Source organism: Monomorium pharaonis, chromosome 5 (assembly GCF_013373865.1).
Source record: "Monomorium pharaonis isolate MP-MQ-018 chromosome 5, ASM1337386v2, whole genome shotgun sequence".
Taxonomy (NCBI): Eukaryota; Metazoa; Arthropoda; class Insecta; order Hymenoptera; family Formicidae; genus Monomorium; species Monomorium pharaonis.
This window is the reverse complement of record NC_050471.1, coordinates 10551849-10572135: the sequence shown is the minus strand read 5'-3', so window position 1 is coordinate 10572135 and position 20287 is coordinate 10551849. Positions and strand designations below refer to the sequence as shown.

The 20287-nt window shown below is 39.3% G+C and overlaps 1 protein-coding gene and 1 pseudogene across 2 annotated transcripts; one reads left to right on the top strand and one right to left on the bottom strand.

Annotated features, from left to right (window-relative positions):
- Nucleotides 1–3224: 3224 nt before the first annotated feature.
- Nucleotides 3225–4327, top strand: LOC105836551 (annotated as a pseudogene).
- Nucleotides 4328–4398: 71 nt separating this feature from the next.
- Nucleotides 4399–20286, bottom strand: LOC105836568. Of its 2 annotated transcripts, XM_028192639.2 has the most exons (10): nucleotides 20109–20286; nucleotides 16773–20009; nucleotides 10669–11066; nucleotides 9959–10307; nucleotides 9220–9752; nucleotides 8045–8962; nucleotides 7664–7770; nucleotides 7364–7562; nucleotides 6637–6873; nucleotides 4399–6484 (listed from the first exon to the last, which is right to left on the bottom strand). In XM_028192639.2, the coding sequence occupies exons 3-10, from the start codon at nucleotides 11053–11055 to the stop codon at nucleotides 5339–5341; spliced, it is 3876 nt and encodes a 1291-aa protein (XP_028048440.2). In that variant the 5' UTR covers nucleotides 11056–11066; nucleotides 16773–20009; nucleotides 20109–20286; the 3' UTR covers nucleotides 4399–5338. The 2 variants fall into 2 exon arrangements, with proteins under 2 accessions (XP_028048440.2, XP_012536152.2); XM_012680698.3 differs by lacking the exons at nucleotides 16773–20009; nucleotides 20109–20286 and adding an exon at nucleotides 11849–14849.
- Nucleotide 20287: the final 1 nt, after the last annotated feature.

Genomic DNA, 20287 nt, shown 5'->3' with positions numbered 1-20287 from the left:
CTACAGAAATCGCAAGCAGCCAGTTGCGACTTGCGACAGCCAATGATTGTCGAGTTTTAAGCCTCGTCTACAGAAGTCGCAAGCAGCCAGTTGCGACTTGCGACAGCCAATGAGCGCCTAGTTTCTAGTTAAAGCTCAACAATCATTGGCTGTCGCATGTCGTAACTGGCTACTTGCGACTTCTGTAGACGAGGCTTAAAGCTCGACAATCATTGGCTGTCGCAAGTCGCAACTGGCTGCTTGCGACTTCTGTAGACGAGGCTCAATGGTTGCATTCCGATATTCACTTTGTAGACCGAGCATCATGCGGGGTCTACAATGGCAGCAGGAGTAATGGAGTTAAGGAGTAAGAGTATAACGATTGACCAATTAAAAACCGAGAGTAAACGAAATGGGCAAATCTCATTTCATATTTCTTACTTGTTACTCCTACTCCATTACTCCTGCTGCCATTGTAGATCCTGCATCATGTTTCTTACTTCTTACTCCTACTCCATTACTCCTCTGCTAACACTATAGACTTTGCATAACGTGCAAGTCGAAGTAAAAAATATTATATTTTTAAAGAAAGAAAAATGAAGGGGGCCGATTCTTAAATCTCGTACAAAAAATTTCGTGTGCGTTCATTGACTGGTATATATTTTTTTAATTTTATATTATATATACCAATTGCGACTTCTGTAGACGAGGCTCAATGGCTGCATTCCGATATTCACTGCCAGTACTGAAAACCTATAGTTTACGTCACGTACACTGGTGGGCGCTTGAGGCAGTTTGAGGATATTTAAAACCGGCCTGTGTCGACTCTCAATCTTTTCTGCTATGGGTGGTACAAAAGCTTCATTTCTGGCAATTTCTGGCGGCACTCTGTGATGCGATTTCAAGCCCGGGCACGCTCACGCACATATCGCACTCCCCCTAACCGTGAGGCATATAATTTATATATTAGTAATCATAATCAGTTATTTGCCACTGGATATATAGTCTTTAGGTTTTTCTTTTGAAATTCAATTCAATAAGTTTTTTAAAAGTGCTGTTTTATTTTATACAGTAATTTCATCATAAGAAAATAATCGCGTTTGATTGGTATAATTATAAAATAATTTATATTTACTTAATTTTTATATCTCTTCTGAAAAACTAATTTTATAAATGTTTGATATAAAAAAAAATGGAGAGCGACCTTTATTCTCTGAAAGGAAGAGTGAGAAGCCCCGAAGGGCTCTATCACCCCCATTTATGCTCTCGTGTTTATATGTACTAATATATACCATCAGTACAAGTTCAAAACTCTCGATGCCTGTATATATAGTAAAGAATAAACGAACAGTACTTGTGAGAAATATATTAAAGTGTATTTCAAAAGTATCGTAACTGTCCATCTAGTGGTTAATAAATGATTTATTCAGAGTGGGTATGAAGGCCTAAACGCACAATGCCAGGCAACAGGTAATAGGAACAGAAATAATGAAAGAGAGAAATAATGAAAGATCTTCTCTCTTTTTCTCTTTCTTTATTTCTTGTTCCTGTTGCCTGTTGCCTGGCATTGTGTTTAGGCTTTTAGACGCCGGCAACCGCCTCAGAGTCAAAACGTTAAATGGGGAAAGAGGCAGAGGAGAAAAAGACGCTCAGCCGCGAACGTAGCCGAGTGCGCACAGCGCAACGGCTCACGCTGATCGCAGCCAAGCGCGCGTGCCTCACGGATAGGGGGAGTGCGATGTGTGCGTGAGCGTGCCCGGGCTTGAAATCGCATCACAGCCCACGTATATACAGCTTATCCAGATAGCACAGAAAATTTATCATAAATATTCATAAATATTTTACAAATTTATTTTCAAAAAATATTATTTAAAGATTATATAATTATTTTTTATAAACTATTTAGAAATGATACAAAAATTATTATTAACAATATATAGAATATATTTTTTTAATGTAATGAAAAATATTTATGGTATGAACTCCAAATATTTCTCATATTCCTTGATAAAATAATAGTATAAATATTTATTTTAAATATTTTCATAAATATTTATCATAATTTTTTTATACCTAGTAAACTTGGACATAAAATAAGTACAAAATATTTATTATTAATATTTTTCCTTCTTATAAATATTTTATAAATATTTTATAAATATTTTGTGGTATCAAGGTATTTCACTCAATTTGCAGCTGTTTGCTGCCTGTTTGTACCGCCACGACAAAAACAATTCGAGAAAAATCGGATTTAAATTGAATAAAGACTTGTCTCTCGCGCGAGGACCTGGTCAATTCGCATCGGTTGTTTTTGATAACGAGACTGGAGATGATGATAGAAATCGATACATTGATAAGTTTTCGAAACCGGTTTGAAAATTCGAACGCCGTTATTTTCGTGCTCGACTTTTGCACTTCTCACTCTCGCAATTGTCGATCTGTCGAGAAATCACCATAATTTTCTGTTATTTGTTGCAAAATCGTCACTAGATTATCGCCGCCGAGACCTGTTGCATCCGCATTGATCGATATAAGTACAGCAGAATCGAAGAACTTTTAAGTGCAATGCCGTAGAATTTAAAAGGACTGTAGGCCTATTCTGTAACTCGTTAAGAGGTGTCGGTATCGTTATACTATCGTTGCGCAGCTTTTTTACCATATAAAATATTTGCGCAACAACAGTATAACGATACCTCTTAACGAAGTTACAGAATAGGCCTTGGACCGCTATTCCGTGCACGTGGTTATTGATAGTTGTCGGTTCGATAACTATTGTTGCGCATATATTTTCATATATTAAAACACGTGCGCAACGACATTTATCGAACCGACAACTATCAGTAACCACTAGGGAGTAGCAGTCCAGTTGTTTTTTCCATATTAGGGTCAAAGATTGTTCTAACATTATTTCACGAGATTCCGCTCGCGTAGATAAATTCAAACATAATTGGAATAACTTGGAACACCGTTTAGAAATTAACACGAACTTATGTTTAACATTCACAAAGAAAAATTACAGGGAAGTATAAACTTTGCAATCAGTAGAGAAAACAATTTAGATGATTAAAAAAATTGATTTCAAGAAAATAAATACTGTACATGTTTATTAATGTAGATGTAGATATTAATTTTAATCTGGATTTAACTTTTTACCTGTTTTAATTCTACGATTTAAAAGAAGAGAATAAATTTAAATGGAGATTAAAGTTAATCTACATAGATTAACTTTAATTAGTTAATATATAATTCTTAAAATCTATAATATACCATTTGAGAAGAAGATCGTAAATTTGAAGAATCTTGAACATTACATTGAGGAATTTTAACAGCTTAATCTATTCGAGAAAGTCCCTGTTTATAGGCCACGATGACTTTCAATTTACCGAAAGGTATTACACTCTTCCTACAAAATAATATGAATACAATACTTTTATTTAACCGACAACAAAAATTCTTACTATTCTTATATAACCGTTTTAACCGTCCTTAATTATTTTAGTGTGGAAATTATGCGATATCTGAGCCGAGAATTTAAAATGGATGATCACTGGTACCCGTCCGACTCGAAAAAAACAGGCGAAAGTTGATGAATATCTCGAGTGGCAGCATCTCAATACGAGACTTCATTGCTTAACGTACGTATTTCTTAGTTAAGTTAAAACCCTTCTTTGTATATTTAAAATATATTCTATGCACAAAATAATTAAACATGTTTTTTTATAGTTTCTTGGTACATTCAAGCGAGGTATACCGACAAAGCCGGAAAAGGTGGCCGAAAGTCGTATGAAAGATTGCATCGATTATTGAGAACGTATGGATGAAAGATGAGCTATTCTTGACAGGAAACACGATCAACGTGACTGATAATTCTGCGCTTGTGAATTGGAGCAATCACGTAAGTTACATTAATTCTTTAATTTTAAGCGTTTATGATACATATGTTTACAGTTTGAATAAAGAGGAATTTTCTTCCTATAGGATTAGGCGATTACGATCCGAAACAAGAGAGATCCCGCCTGACTGTCTGATGGATGGAAAAAGTTGCTGCGAGAACAAATCCTCACTATCAAGATGCTCATAAATTCTTAAACGAAATGGCGGCAAGAAAACCATCGCAAAACTTTAATTTTAAACTTTAATTATATTCAAAAACTTTATTTATGACGTCCATGAATATGTATATTTGTATAGATTTATATATCACATATGTAATATATTCTAAGATGGTAATATCTTCAATGGCAATATGTGTGTGTGTGTGTGTGTGTGTGTGTGTGTGTGTGTGTGTGTGTGTGTGTGTGTGTGTGTGTGTGTGTGTGTGTGTGTGTAATGATATCTTTATTTTGATATTTTTATTATTTTTTGAGTAAGTATTCACATTTATAGATGCGATACATATATAAAAATTTATAACGTTTATTTTCCAACCATTTATTTGACATTTATCCATTTTAGTAAAACTGCGGTGCTGCAATTTCTTTACAATTGTTATAAAAGTATAAAAGTTGATTACGGTTATGTAACAATTAGAAGCATTGGAACAAATAAATAATAAACGTTATTTCTTACAGATACGCGACTCTTAAGTATATATTCATAAAAACGCATATTTTACTAGCTATTTTTAGTCACAGTTTTCCATTAATAATTGATTTCTTAAATTACTGACTTTGCAGTAAGATTCTTCATTGCAACCGCGTTGAAATATGTGATCTCACTCAGAAATTGTAATTTTTTAATGTAATTTATAAAAAGTTTACATAGTTTCTTGATGTTATAATCCAATTGCATGAATAATCAAGTCATAATAAAACAAGATTGCAGTCAAATGCAATCATTTTTTTAATACTACAATGACTTGCAGTTGTAAGGTACATGAGAGGTAGCACGTTCGTAACATCCGTTACATTACAACATGTAACATACGATTTTATATTTTCCGTATATTATCGCTATTGCACAATACATACGCCGTTTACCGCACAATAGTGAGATATAATGTGAGGTGCGCTGAACTCTTTATATCTTGCGATTTATAATTTACAAGGCAGAACGTTAGACTGTGAAACCAAGTACCATAAAATTACAGTAAGCGTTTATCTTACGACCAGGCACACTTTATCACATTCGTAGTGTAAAACCGATACGACTGCATGACATAGAACTCGCATTCATTATAATTTATGATACATTGACTAGAGAGACGTAATTATCAGTGTAAATGTATGAACATGAAAACAATAACACATGTTGTTCATTTTTCTCGGTTATTGTTTTTTAGTTGTTAACGCAAATGAGCACATCAAACTTCACAGACATTATCTTATTTACGGACTCGCAGTAATTTCTATGATAATTCTCAGACGAGTTTCTTTAGTTTAGGCATTCTCTTGGGACATTTCTCGACATGGATACTCCAGTGACGAGTTTGGCACCTCTCGTCGCAGTAAAAGGCTGTCTCACAGCCTAGACACTTGAACATGGATCCGGTTAGGCCGCAGTTGGAGCACGTCAGATTGCTCGTAGTTTCCAGAGTGCGATTCACCTTGCCCAGATGTGGTGTGTCACAGTTACGGCTACCCTCTTTCTGCGTGGGTTCCTTGATAGCCAACGCGCTGTTGGGCGCCAACATCGTAGTGGATTTGTACGTCGACGTAGGCACCGAGGGTGCTATCGTCTGCTCTTGCGCGTTGTCATCGAAGGTCGCCGTCGACGGCTGAGAATAAGTATCGTCCGCCTTTAGGTCGTAAGGCAATCTGTCCAGGATTAAATTTTGTAGTTGGCGGTAACTGCCACCGTTATGCAGCCGTGAGTCCACGTTGACGCTACTGATAGGTTGCACTTGCTCCTGCGACAAGCGTTCGCGATTTGGTCTGTTTGCAATTATCCGCTGCGAGGTGGATTTATTATCTATGACACCGCCGATCCCTCCAGATATTATTTCCGCATCGGGTCTGCCGTACGGTGGTAGCGTACCGCGCTGTCTATCAAAGGAAGCCGCCGCGACCACCGCAGCGGCTGCCGCCGCGGCAACGACGTCCGGAATCATCCTGTTACCACCGCATTGACCATTGCTCGCGGGATAACCGGCCATGGGGGTGCGTGCGGCCATAGACTGCTGCGCGGAGGGTGGAGGTTGCGGTAACAGCAAGGGCGGCAGACAGCCCGACGCGGTACCGTTTTGCGTGGCAGCCGTCGCCGTCCTCAAACGATCGTAGTTCAAGCCAGCAGCTGCGGCGGCAGCGGCAGCATGTTGATAGCCACCCGTTGATAAAGTGCCGGGATACTTGAGGAGATCCCCGGCACAGTGCCGAGACGTCGTGTCCTGCAGAAAACGCTTGTCGATATGCTGCATTTGGCGGAGCGGCGAGGCGCGCGGATCTTGCATGGGACCTATTTGGTAGCCGCTTATCGGCGGTCCGTGCAGGCGAGAATGATAGGGGTAGTCACCGTAGGGACATATTGCCGGGTGATATCCGAAAGCTGCACCACCATAAGGATCGATCTGCAATGGCAAACTAGCTGAATAATCGAAAGACTAGATTTACTACGGATAAGATTTATTCTGTAAGCGACCAACAAATATAAAATCGACATTTTGATAGATGCATTTCTTTTGTATATTGATCCAACTATGGAGCTTCTTATTTTTCTTACCGCGTAATTAGATGGATAGAATTGGGTAACTGAAATAGGTGGACAGATGCCCGGTCTTACTGGAGGCGCGGCCGACAATGTCGCCGCATATAATTGTTGTTGACGATGATATTTCTCCTGCCACCTTTCTCTACTCCATTGTGCAGTCCCTGCTACGTTTACCATGTTGTTTCTATGAGTCGCATTATTCAATGCGTTCGAACGGATCTTTTGCGCCTCCATTTCGGGAATCTGTGCCTGAGAGAACAACGGAGAAATTCATCAATAGAATAATTTGATACAGATCATCGAAGAAATAATCCGGGAAAAATGTTTTATATAAAACATGTATAAATATATATAAAATAAGGCCATATATGTTTATATTAGTTGTCTTTTTTTTGTAAAATTTTTGTTTGATATAAATACTTATACTGAAAAGATAGAAAGTTAAATATGAAAAATTGTCTCTATGTAATCATATATATTCCGGAATATATATGATCGTATGTGGACAAATTTTCATACTTAGCTTTTTTAAAAGAAGCAATGCGAAAAATATTTTTTTAATTAGCTTCTATCTTTTAAGTATAACTATTATTTTTTTATATCAAACAGAAATTTTATTTACGAGAGAAGGGATACCAATATAAATATATATGGATATATTTTATATATATTTATATATATATGTTTTTATATGAAACATTTTTTTCCCGGGAATTTTTAGCGAAAATACAACTCTTACGCGAGCAGCCTCCGCCGCAGTTGACGCGGTTGGTAAGTTTATTCCAGATTGCAACTTAGATTTCGATTTGGTAGCCTGTTGTTTTGACATTCGCGCCACCCAATTGCCTAGCGTAGGAAATTGTTCTGTCATAATGCGGCTTCCATCGTTTCGCTGATTAATATTCTCATGAGTGACTTGGTTGCAATTATTAGGTAAGCTAACATATCGATTTATGAAAAAAAAACATTAGACATATATGTATGGATCAAAGTTTGAATCATATAACATACATATTATGTAATTTAATGTTATACTTACACGATACATTGTTGGTTTGAACTGCTGACGGTAGATCTACTAGATTGAGTAAATCCCAAGGGTATTGTTGGACTCAAGGCTGAAGATTGATTCATGCTTGAAGTCACCTAAAAGTATATAAGATGCATTTTAATTATTTAAATTATTTTTAAATTATATTTTATAAGTGCCAAACTTTTCTAAAAAAAAGTAAAATAGATACACGATTGTTAATATTATTAATAATAACATGACATAGAAAAATTAATTATTTGCAGTGAAATAATTATTTATTCTCTCTAGAAATGCAGTTGAGAGATACATGCAGCTTCTATCGATTTCAATATTTTACAACAATTTAGTTGTAAATTGTTAACTATTAAATAATTTTCGACAGGTTACCTTTTGCACGTTCCTTGAATTTTGTATGACGTCCGTGAAGACGACGTTCTCGCGTGCGACAGGTGAGCCGTAATAATTTGACTGCAGTTGCAAGATATTAGTCACATTGGCGGCAGGTACTTGTGGTTGCTCAATTATCGACGCTTCCTGTGCGGCCTGTGTAATTGTACTTGTGACCACCCTATTCTTACTGTTGATCCTTTCATCCGAATAAGTCCTATATTCGGTTATTTTCCTAGTTTCCTCCACGATCGACGAATTAGACGGTAGAGCCTCGTTCGATGTCTGATCCAGCTCCTGTTTCTCACAGGCGATTTGTTTGTTCGCGACGACGGTTTCCGAAGCTTGTGTCACCTCGTCGAGATGCTCTTGAATGATAGGTTCCTTCGTGTCCTTTACATCGGTTCCGTCCATCTCGATGTCTATCTTCGATTCTAGAAAGCTATCGGTCGTCGTTTGTTGATGTTCCTCAATATCGCCAAACGTTTTAGTGTCCTCTGGAATTTTCTCCTCGATTTCCAGATTCTTCGGCGATGGTTGATCTCCATCCCACTTCGCCGTGCTATCTCTCGGATCTTCGAACTCGGTTGATGAAACCAGGGATATAGCTGGTGCTGTTGTTATGTCATTGCATATTATTGTTTGATCCGTATCGTTCACCTTGACTTCTTTCTCGATCGGCAAATTCGATGAATCGTCACCGTTGTGCCAGCTTTTGACAACCAGAGTTTGACAACCAGTTTGCTTCAAACATTCGAGGGTAGTCGGCTGGATTGCTATGTAAACTCTGGGCAACACCGGTGGACTATTCCTTGCTGTGTCAGGCGATTTACATTTCTCGTAGTCGATAGGAGAGCTTGGCGAGAGTTTCGGCGGGGAAGGGGATGAAGAAACGCTACTTCTGGATATTCCATTTATCTTTTAACATAAATATGAATTAGTAAAAATGACGTAAAATAATCAATAAGATTTATCTTTTACAGCATAAATTATCAGATATTTAATGTTTTTCTTTTATACGTTCTAAATTTTCATGTGTCGAACATTTTGCGAAACTGACTCTTCCTCTCAGTAAGAACATAAGGTCATTTTATTTTAATGAGAAGAAAAATTTCGCGAAACACCTTAACACTTAAACCACCACTTCATCCAATCATTACCATTCCTCATCTTACCTGTGTGACGTTGCTGTCGACAGTGGTTTTTTCCGCTGACGTGCACTCGTCCATGTCGTTCTCGTAATCAAGATCGACGACGACGTTGTCGGTCGTCGACGGTATGGAGGCGGACAGTTTGCATAGTAATTTCGAAAGGTTCTCAATCTGCTTTTCGTAGCAGTTCATCATCTGCCGTAGCCGAGTGTTACGCTGTGGGCTCGTGTCTGCGGCGTTATTGCTTGCGGCCATCTCTCGCGAAAGCTCCAACGCTTTGCCGCGCAGTTGCCGCAGTTTCTGACGCAGCCGATTGCGACGGTACTTGATCTTGTAGCCGTCGGTTTTCGGCGAGGATCGCTGGCTCTTATCCCGTGCATTGTCCGCCGATGGTTCGAGCTCCTCTTCCGAAGCCACGCTGCTCCATAAAGAAATATCGGAGTATCCGGACGAAGATTCCGGACGTGGCGTACTGCCGGTGACGATACGATAGTTGGACTCATTTTTCAACTCTGCATTCACCTCGATGTTACATTGATATTCATCGGTAGTGCTCGCTGAGAATTAAAGTAAGTAAATATTAATGATGTGAAGAAATTTACATTTTCCGAGTAAAGTTCTTTTTATTTTAGATTAGAACAAAAAATTAGTTAATTATTTCTTTGAAAAATCTATTGATCTGAATTAATATCGATAAATTTATTCATAACTTTTGAAAATGTTGATGAAACGTTGAATTAAAAAATATATATATGTATCGTACTTTCACGCACAACTTTCTTCAGTCTTAAAGGCGGCACGACTTTGTTACAGATCTCCTTCTTTTCTGCTTCCAACTCCGTTGTCGACACCACGACCGGTGACGAGTATCTCTTGTCATCCCACAGCCTCACCACCACATGCGGCTGCAGATTTCTGTCTTCTTTGTCAACCAAATTGTTAGAACAAGTTCTGGAGTATTCCTTCAAAATATTATTGACACGTTCATCACGTATGTGATCGGAATCGACTTCGTGAGATTTTTTTCGTTTTTTCACATCCTTGGTAACTTCTTGTTCACTGTCCTGATTTTCGCCATTTTTCCTCTTAATATTGTTGACCTCTTCCGTAATCTGTAACGTGCAACCATTGCTAAATGACACCAACAAAGTATATACACATATATTAAAGCTCAATGTACTAATATTTAATTTCATTTTCCAATTCGTAAACATTGCTCGCTTTGGATTAGTCGAATAGACAATGTAATAATAGAACAAATATAAAATAACAATAAACCAAATATATTATTTCGTGAGTCCACCCTCTGGTATTAATTTTTTAAATAAAATAAACAGCAATTTTTCTAACTTATTCGAATCTTACATCGCATTTTAAAATCATTTTCATACAACGTAATTTTCTTTTTGGAGGAAAAAAAGAAAATAAAAAAATTGAATGTGACCCTCAGGCTAATTCGCTTTGCTATACTACCTCCACGACATTAGAAATGTCTGGAAGAATGTAGTCCGAGCGATCGATGAACTCGTTCGCGAGCATCATTCCGTCTTCGTTCCTATCCTGCTGCTCGAAAGTGAATTCGTTGAGCTCGTTCATCAACGAGCTGCTCGGAGATACGTTCGGTTGCAACTCGACCACGTCCAAGTTCTCGGATTTCGATAACTTGATGATCGGCGAGCGTGTCTTCCGCAACGTTACTATCGACGCCGCTGACCTCGTCGGCGTCGGCGGCGCCGGTCGGATCGGTAAGGAGCGATTAGGCTGCACAGGAATCACGCAAGAACCACGATCCCTCAGGGCGGTCGCCAGGCTGCTACCCGCACCACCGCGTTGCAATCTGCTAGAACTGTCGGCTATCATGATGTGAGGTTCTGGAAGAGCGAAATGTATAACTAGATAATCGACGTGACAGAGAGACGCACTGCTCTAAAAAGATACTCTTAAAATCACTTATTTTAATCAAAATATCAATATTTTTTTTTACGCATCGATCACAATTTTCTAAATTTTCTAAAATATTTGTTTAGTCATATTTGAAAAATATAGTTCTTAATTTTTATTTTTATTTTACTTTCGAAAAAAAGAGATACGTGTTTTAATAATATTTGTGAAATTCAGCACACCACCTTCTTGGAGGCTACTTGTCAGTAAATAAAAGTCTTAAATGAGTATAATTTTGAATAATGTTTTAAAAGACTACCTAAGTAAGGCAGTAAATACAAATTAATACGGATAATATTTTATTTTATTTTTATCAATTTAATTTATGCAGAATGCGGAATTTTTAATTCTTGAGAAAATTTTCATCCCAAACTTGTTATATTTTTAGATCCTGCAGAATGGCTGTGTACTCTTTATTTACTTTCTCGCACGTAGTTAAATATTAAAAGGCAGTGAAAGAACAGAGAAAATTGATGACCGGTTTATACACACTACTTATGAACATATTTCCCTGAAGGTAATTATTAACATTTTATATGATTGTTTTTGTGCGTAATACCTAATGATATAGGTGGATTTTATACGATTGTTTTTGTTCATTATATAAGTAACAATATATTATCTGTTCTTGAACTCATATCCAGTCTCAGTGTTAAAGATCGACAACATTGGTTAGATGATACATCGCTTTTACTCGTCATTACGTTCTCACCCGACATCTCCGAACCTTCCTCGGCGTCGTTGAATTGTTTCAAGATCGTCTGCTTCCAAGTAGCCGACTTGAACTCCTCGCTGGTCAGATCCACAAGTATTGGAGTTTCCTCGTGCTCTGCGGAGGAGGCCGTCATCGTGCTCGATGTGGAGATCGTCTCTACACCGTCGACATCGCTCTCGTAACAATCCAGATGTTCCGACAGTTTTTCATCTTGATCGCTCATCAGATCTCCTTCGGTCTTATGTATTTTCGCAACAACGGCGTCTTTAGCCTGCTGCTGCAGCAGCTGACATTCCGTGCAATCCTTGCATGTAGCACATACTTCGTCCTCGTTCTCTTCGAGTTCCGTCGAGCTGGAAATTCTACAGGCCTTCATTTCTTCATTGCTATCCTCAAAGTGCTGGCTAAAGAGCTCAACGATATCGCGGGCAACGGAATTCGAATTGTTCGCATTGATAATGGAACATTTGTCCAACTGGGGCAAGCTCTTCTTGGTGGCATTAGACTCGTGCGATCTTTCGCTATGAACCATCGTAATCCTGGGCCAAGTTGCGAATGGCTGAGCGGATTCTTCCTTCACTGAAAGGTTCCTCTCCCACGGCTTTAAATTGTGCGACTGCATATTTTGTGTCATAGTCGAGTGACACAAGGACTTTTCAGAAAGTTCGGTAAACGATTCGTCAGAACATTTCGCATTCTAGTCTAGCGTTCAGAATTATTCAGCTAAACAACATCCTCCTCCCTTATATTCGTGGGACACGCTGCAATAATAATTGCAGTTGAAAGGGGAGGGGGAGAGTTGAAAGAAGAACAATTAAATATTAAAGAGCAAATGGTATACTTTAACAGTTTTGGTCGATGAAGTTGAACAAAGTCTCGTGATGCAAATAATACATAGGGGTGGGAGAGCGAAGAGACGCTCGCGCTTGCGAAAGGGAAAGCATAATAATTGCGAAGCTTCGTGCGCTACATGTCAACCATTGTACGTAGTGGTTTTTTTTCTTTTTTTTTTGTCAGAAGTCCCCTATCGATTTTTATCGATCGTTCCTCGTACGCACTGTGCATCAAGTGTGTCTTTCACTCCGCATTTATGGTAGCAGAACACACGAAAAAAGGAGAAATTACATTTCGCACGCGATGCACGCCCCCTTCTTACCCCTGTCTTGTATTTCTCTTGTCGGGCATACACGCATTTCTTTTTTTTTTTCTTGCGTTGAAATTCTTGGTTGCGCTGAAGATTAAGATTAAGTTTGAGAGCGAGCCCTTCGTGGCAGACGAAAATTGAAAATAAAGTCTATTAAAAATATTTCCGTCGCAACGTACACATGTGCGTAAGATGTAATTACCGTACGTTTAAATACTTAATAAATAATTGTTGGATGATGTGGTAATCAATGTTTTAGCAAAATTACTGGCAGCGAGCCAGTATGGAAATGGAAATGGAAATGAGCTCATAATTTAAATTACCAGTATTAACGATCTATTTTTATAGTCACATAGTAATTATTTAGTTACATGGTAATTATGTATTTACAAAAGAATTCGTAACAGCAAATTTATATTTTTCCTATTTCTAAATAAATTAAAATAAAAACGAAATAAAGTTTAAAATAAATACAAAAAAATAAGAAATATGTTTTAATAATTTTCGCTACTTATTATAAGCAGCATCTTGTGTTAATTAATAATTATATTTATTAAATAATTTATTTAATTCAACGACTCTATATAATGTATATATATTGTAACATTTTATATTTTGTAAAATATATTTCTTCTTTTTTCAAATGATAGATTCAAATGTAGACAATAAAATCCTTTTTTTGCGTTAAGCTCATTTGTATATATTTCCGATTATTATTAATCTTTTTTGGGCAAAAAATACGATGGAATTTCTTAGAGATAATTATAAGAAAATATCTAACGTTACCAGTCAAGAAACTTCGTTCCCATTCCTCGAGGTCACGCTCTCAATTTTGATAACGAAAGAAGCACGGACGCAAATTACCTTTGCAAATTATCTTCGGTGTCGTTAAACGAATACGGTAAACAATCGTGCAAAATTGTGACACCGAAACGACGACATTGTGAATACATCTGCACGGATAGGATGTCACATTTAATTTACCGTTATCAAAATATGCGTTAACGCGTGTGTATTTACATTTTGTTGCAATCGTCATTGTTATATCTCAGACCGAAGACTTCTTTGCGTGATGCACTACGACGAAGCGAGGCTCACAAACGCAGGCTGACTTCTCGTTATCGTTGCTTTCTATCGTAGCTTTCGATCGTTAACATCCGCGAGGTAATGTATACTCCACACACCGAATCTTACATCACGTATTACTGCGGCGGGAATCACGTGTCAGCCGCCCACTCGGAATAGGAGATACCACCAATCTCGCGGTGAAGCGGTAGAGAACCGCGTGATCTCACACTTTGCTTGTTTCGTCTTCTCTTTTTTTTTTCCTTTCTCTTTTTCTTTAGACGACTGTGCTTTAAGATATAATATCGCGCCTTCTATTTCTACTCCATCTTCCTTTCTTTTCATTTCAGCCTCCACGAAGCATGCACGAATTTTTAAAAATTTGACGGTACATCATGTAAAATTTATCGGAAAACTTTTGCAGCGAGACCGAAACCCGCTGGCTCCCATTCGATATCCCGGTGAATCCGTCGAGCCGCGACGGACATTGTCCTACGCGTATTCCGAAGACGACGGTATTCCCCCCACGTGTGTCATACAAAGTTGTAATGCAGAACTGTCATGCGAAGGACCGAGAGCCGGCCGGCGGAGCGATATAGAATAATGTAGCTTCCCCTTACTCAAAGAATTTCCCCCTCTAGTTAACACCATACGTGTGACGCCTCTTTCGGGAGTCCTTCGACGCGACAGACGTATTTCAATTGGCCGTTCAAGACGCGCATCCCCTGGACGCGCAGACGGAAAGATGATCGGAGAAGGGACACGCGAGTCGATCACGTTGATGTCTCCACGCAACTACTTTTTTCCCCCCCACCCTTCGATTTTGTCGCGCGCCTATGCAACGCTGTGTGTTGCCAATAAATTTATTTCCGAAGGTTCGGTCAAGTCCGGAAAAGTTTGGGGATCCACGAAAATCTTAAGGGAAGTATTTCCCGCTCCAATTCCGGAGCGAACGACATCTCCTCCTTTTTGCCGTTTCTGCGAAAAATCTCGTGCAATTTTCGACGCTTAAGTATATTTAAAATGCCTCGCTCGTAAAATGTATTAGGTCACATTACAGACAACGGAGCTGCTAATGCCGCACTTATCTGCAGTTATGCGGTTGTTCGTTCACTCAAGGATTAACGATAAGTACGTGACGATAAAAAAACACGGCTAGTACCGTCGTAAAACTTAGGTGCGCGCCTCCCTCTCTCGTTTTGATTTATGTCTTTTTGTAAGCGTTGTCACAAATGCAATTTTATAATTACCTTAAATTAATCTCTTTTGAAACAAAAGGAAATAAAGGGTATCGATGTCAAGACAACTGTCATTTATACTGGAGCTGTTTTTTTTACAGATGCGTATGTGAAACTCGTTCACGTCGCAACAACGGCAGTTTCCGAGTTGGAAGACTCGTTCCGACGTCGTCGGTGAAGGGGGAAAAAAAAATATAATAAAATTTCCACAACTTTACCGGCGCGGGGAACTTTTGAGCGCCTCGTCAATACGAGGGGGACGAATGCTTCGTGCACCCCACGCAGATAATGTTAGCGTGACGCGTATAACCAGGCGGCAGAACCCTTTCGCAGAGAGAAAAGAGACTCTTTCATAATTTACCGGTCCACTTACAGGTATCTTCTTTGTAGTTCTGCGTTATATAAGCCCGCTTAGTTAATGTTACATAGTGCAACCTTGTACGCTACCAGCTGTACCCCACCTGGTGTCCGCGCGAGAGTGTCTAGCGTCGTTTCTTTGAGTGGTACTTTTTAGCGTGGCGTAATATACCCTCTTCCCCGAAGAGAGGATCACGCCTTCGATCGCACGCTCGTCCCGAAGGATTACTTACGGAGAATATCCGCACAGCCGTAAGTATACGTATTACATCACGGTGCTCCGATGTTACTGTAATATCAAAGACTCCGTTCTCGGCGCGCTCGGAGATAGAGAGAGAGAGATATAGCACCCTATAATTAATTAGGCTCGGAAACGACGTCTAAATTACCCGCGTCGCGTTCAACTTTAATTAAGCGATAATGGGCAATGAGCGCGGTGATAATGAAAAAGATAGCGGTCGTTTCCTTTGTTGTGACAACGACAACGACATTGTACATGTGCGGCGATGTGGCCGATGAATGCTATGTCTATAGATAGATCTTTACAGCGACAGACAGAGTGTGCCTTCGCTTCGTCAACGATATCCACGTCCGGGTATATAAGGGTCATCGACATATCCTCCTTTGCAAATATCGACGAAATCCGGGCGAGATCAGGCTCGCGCAACAAATCGTGCGACTCGCTCGCTTCCTGGAAGCTCCACCGATGCCGATCTATCTTCGTTTACCGTGTAGACGCTTATAGAAAGCGAGCTATCGATTAAAAAGTTTCCCGGGTCCGACAAACTGCGCGAATTCACGTTGGTATCCTCTAAATTCTTGTAAGCGCGACATATCGGGCTCGGGGGAACAGTAGAGAACGGGGGGATAAGGGCGAATAGTATATTTCCATAATTTAAATGATATCGATCTGTTTTGAGCGTGTGTGTGATTACTCCTTTAAGCAACCAGATAAAAGCAAGCGCTTCGAGGACGTTGTTCGACAAATGACCGTTTAACGACAGCCGGACATTTTTATTACAAAATTATCGATTTATTTCCATCTCGTCAAGGACTATTTAGACTACATAAAATTACGCTATTATTAAAATACATCCTAAAAAAAAAAGGCACTCACTCGACAGGCGGAGCTTGTCCAGAACGGTCCGCGATTTTGCTTGTCATTCCTCGATGGCGACGATAATCAAACCGTCATCCTCCAAACGCATGGTATCCTGCCGGGAGATCCTCGCTGTGCATCCGAGAGTCACGGTGGATCCCATCCAGACGTCATCGGCTCATTCGGATGTTGCCTTTACCCAGGTCGCACGTCGAGAAGCTCTCATCTCCGATCGAGGTTGATGCATCGGTTCCATCGGACGCGTTAGATCTTTCACAATCACTGGAGTACTTTTTCCGGTCACTCAATTAAGTTTTAATATCAATTTACAAATCAAAGTGACAAGGGAGTTTGATATTATTAATTTCTACTAATTTATTAATTCATCTCTGTATCCTTTACTTTAGCTTCGGAAGCCGGAATGATATTTCCACCCTTAGATCGAGAGTTGCATAAGATTCGCGTTATCGATAATCCGTCACGTCGTACTTCGAGCTGTCCCAAACGCATAATCTGCAGTATGTAATTTCATGTCCACAATGACGGCGCGACGTCGATGTATCGCGCGCGACACGACAGACCGATGCGCCGGAGCCGGTGTGCAGCACGCGAGTGTGATCGCCACCGTCGAGGTATAACATAGCAGTGCCACGTGGTACGCTAAGGTCGTTACCGTGGGGAGCTGTCGTCATTACGACTCCCCCGGATCAACGACGACGCCGAGAGCGGCGACGACCTGCGCCCGACGACGCCGGAGAATCCTCCGTTTCGCAACTGTCCCTTGATTGAGAGCCATGATCTGTGAAAGTGGACCCATTTTAACAGCGATTATTTTCTTAATGAATAATTTCGTCGAGGACAAATAGATATCTTATATGCAAAATAAGCTAAAATATAATTTGATACAATCGAATAGATGGTGAACAAAAGTGAGGATCAAAAAGAACACGATAGATAAATCTTTTTCACATTGATAATTGTCATGAAATGCGTCTTAATGGTTGTCACAAGGATTCCATTGAAAAAAATAACAATTTATTGAAGAAGTAAGAGCAACCTAGATATTTTACATATATGTATAGTTTTTAATTATTTAAAATTTAAATTATTTTAAATCGTTTTGTGAAGCTAAATATTGTATCTTTTTATTCGCGCTGTCGCTTTCGAGACGACCATTCAAGTGCAAAAAAGAATATGTATGCGTTAAATATACGTTACTGATTATCACAGACTTATACCCGTATTCATAGTCGGGCCTTATACTTAAGGCCTCCTTAAATTCATCTTTAGATACTTTGTAGCCAATGAAATTATCCGTAGAGCATCTAAAGATAAACTTAATGCAAGGTCTACAATGTCAGCGGGAATAATGGAGTAAGAGTAACAATTGACCAATTAAAAACCGGGAGTAAACGAAATGGGCAAATCTCATTTCATATTTCTTACCTCTTACTCCTACTCCATTACTCCTGCTGACATTGTAGACCTTGCACGAGGAGGCCTTAAATATAAGGTTTGACTATGAATACGGGCATTATTATCATATAGGACAGCATACATATTTCGTTACCACATGAAGATACCGCACAACCTGATCCTTTTTCAAATGGGACCGACAATTCTTCGTCGCTTCTATTCGAGGACTTAAACTTCGGGTTAAATTTAACTCACAAGCACGTAAAGCACGTCCCTATACACAGCAATCGATTGTCTTTTGTCTCGAATAGCTGTTTGAAGACCATTTGCCACGAAAGTTCTATTCCTCGCTATCGATCGGATAATAATTATTCACAAAGTTGATATGCCAGTTCCTAGTTATTAGACTTGAGCTATTCTACAATGTATATTCCTGTTCGTGCGGTACGACGCACAAAGTTGCAAGAAGTAAAAAAGAAGGAGAAGAAAAGCCAAAGGACAAATAGCTAAAAAAAGCGATGATTCACGTGATGAGAAATAAATTACATGCAAAAAGAGAGAGAGAGAGAGAGAGAGAGAGAGAGAGAGAGAGAGAGAGAGAGAGAGAGAGAGAGAGTGGAATATAACTCGAGTCTAAGCTATCTTGAGTATGAATTACGTTCTCATGGCAACTGATGACGGGGAAGGTCAAGTGCAGGGGTGAGATCGTGTACGCGAGGGTGATGGCGAACGGGGTTGTGAACGTTAGATATATTGTGATGCGACAATTTCGAATACGTAAACATTTAGATTTACTCTGCGGGGAGGCCACCTCGAAAATATACGCACAGACTCGTGTCATATACGCGGAGACGTACACGTCATCACTTCTGTCTTCCGATACCGATCGTTGATCGATCGTATATATTGAAAGAAAAAAAAATAAGCACCTTTCAGATAGCGTAGAACCATGTCTATCTTTATCTACCTACTGTGTAGCGTCGTGGCCTCCGCTTAATTTCGCTCACGCGATAGGCATACGCATACGTATCGATAAGTGTAATTTTACGTGAGTCGCGTTCGCAAAGAGAGAAAAAGAGGGAGAGGGAGAGTCTCTTCTGTTTTTCTCCTTGTTTTTTTCGTTTGTCTCTCTCTATCTCTCTTCTTCTTCTTCTTCTTCCCTCCTTCACGCAACCATTCTTATTTTATAAGCTAACAACGATACATACTATGTATCTTTTCGTTATGCAATTTATATATACATTTGCAAGAGGGAGAATTCGTATAACTTCGTATATTCCGAGTAGACGACAAATTCTATCGATTTTTAGCGTTAACAAATGTCATACGTATATTCGTATTTTCTTAATTCTAGTATTAAGTATTAACCGATTTGTCCAACCAAAGTTAATTAAAATTTTAAAATCAAACCAATCAAACCATTGATCAAAAAGTAATAATTAGTTTATAATCGTTAATTTTTAATTATATTTTACAAATTATATTTATAATTTTCGTACACTATTACGAACTTAAAGGATATATATGTTTAGCCTCAAAAAGATATCAAATCAATATTAGTTGATATAAATTATTTTATGTAAATCGCGAAACAGATTGCATTAATAAAATACAGTTTTCTCTTATAAGTAATTTGTCGATTAATATTTATTTGCTTAGATATTTTTCCGTCAGGAGCATATTACGTTGAATCGAAAGTTTCTTCGAGCCAGCGGTCCTCGCTACCTCGCCTCATCTGCGAGAGATTATACCCCGTTATCGTCTTCCATTCGCGGTAGGCGTGAAACGCGATCCTGGTAACACGATCGGCCACCTGTATCCCCGCGTGCATAATTCCTCCTATCGAACAAACAAAGGAATGGTTACTGGTCAGCAAACAGTTAACAGCGACATTCTGCGACGATCGCCCGTGCTCCTGTGTATCAGGTTACTCCGGACCTTTTGTCACCATTCGCCGCTGGCTGTCAAGGTTCCATCCGATTTCAGAGGTAGACGACAATTAGGTCGTCCCGATGAGCGAACCCGCACGCGAGATCCCGAGGCCGGCATTGTGAGGTTTCCTCCCCTCCGAAGGAAGGCAATAACTCCAGCGGTGCCTCCGCGGCACGTTGTACGCC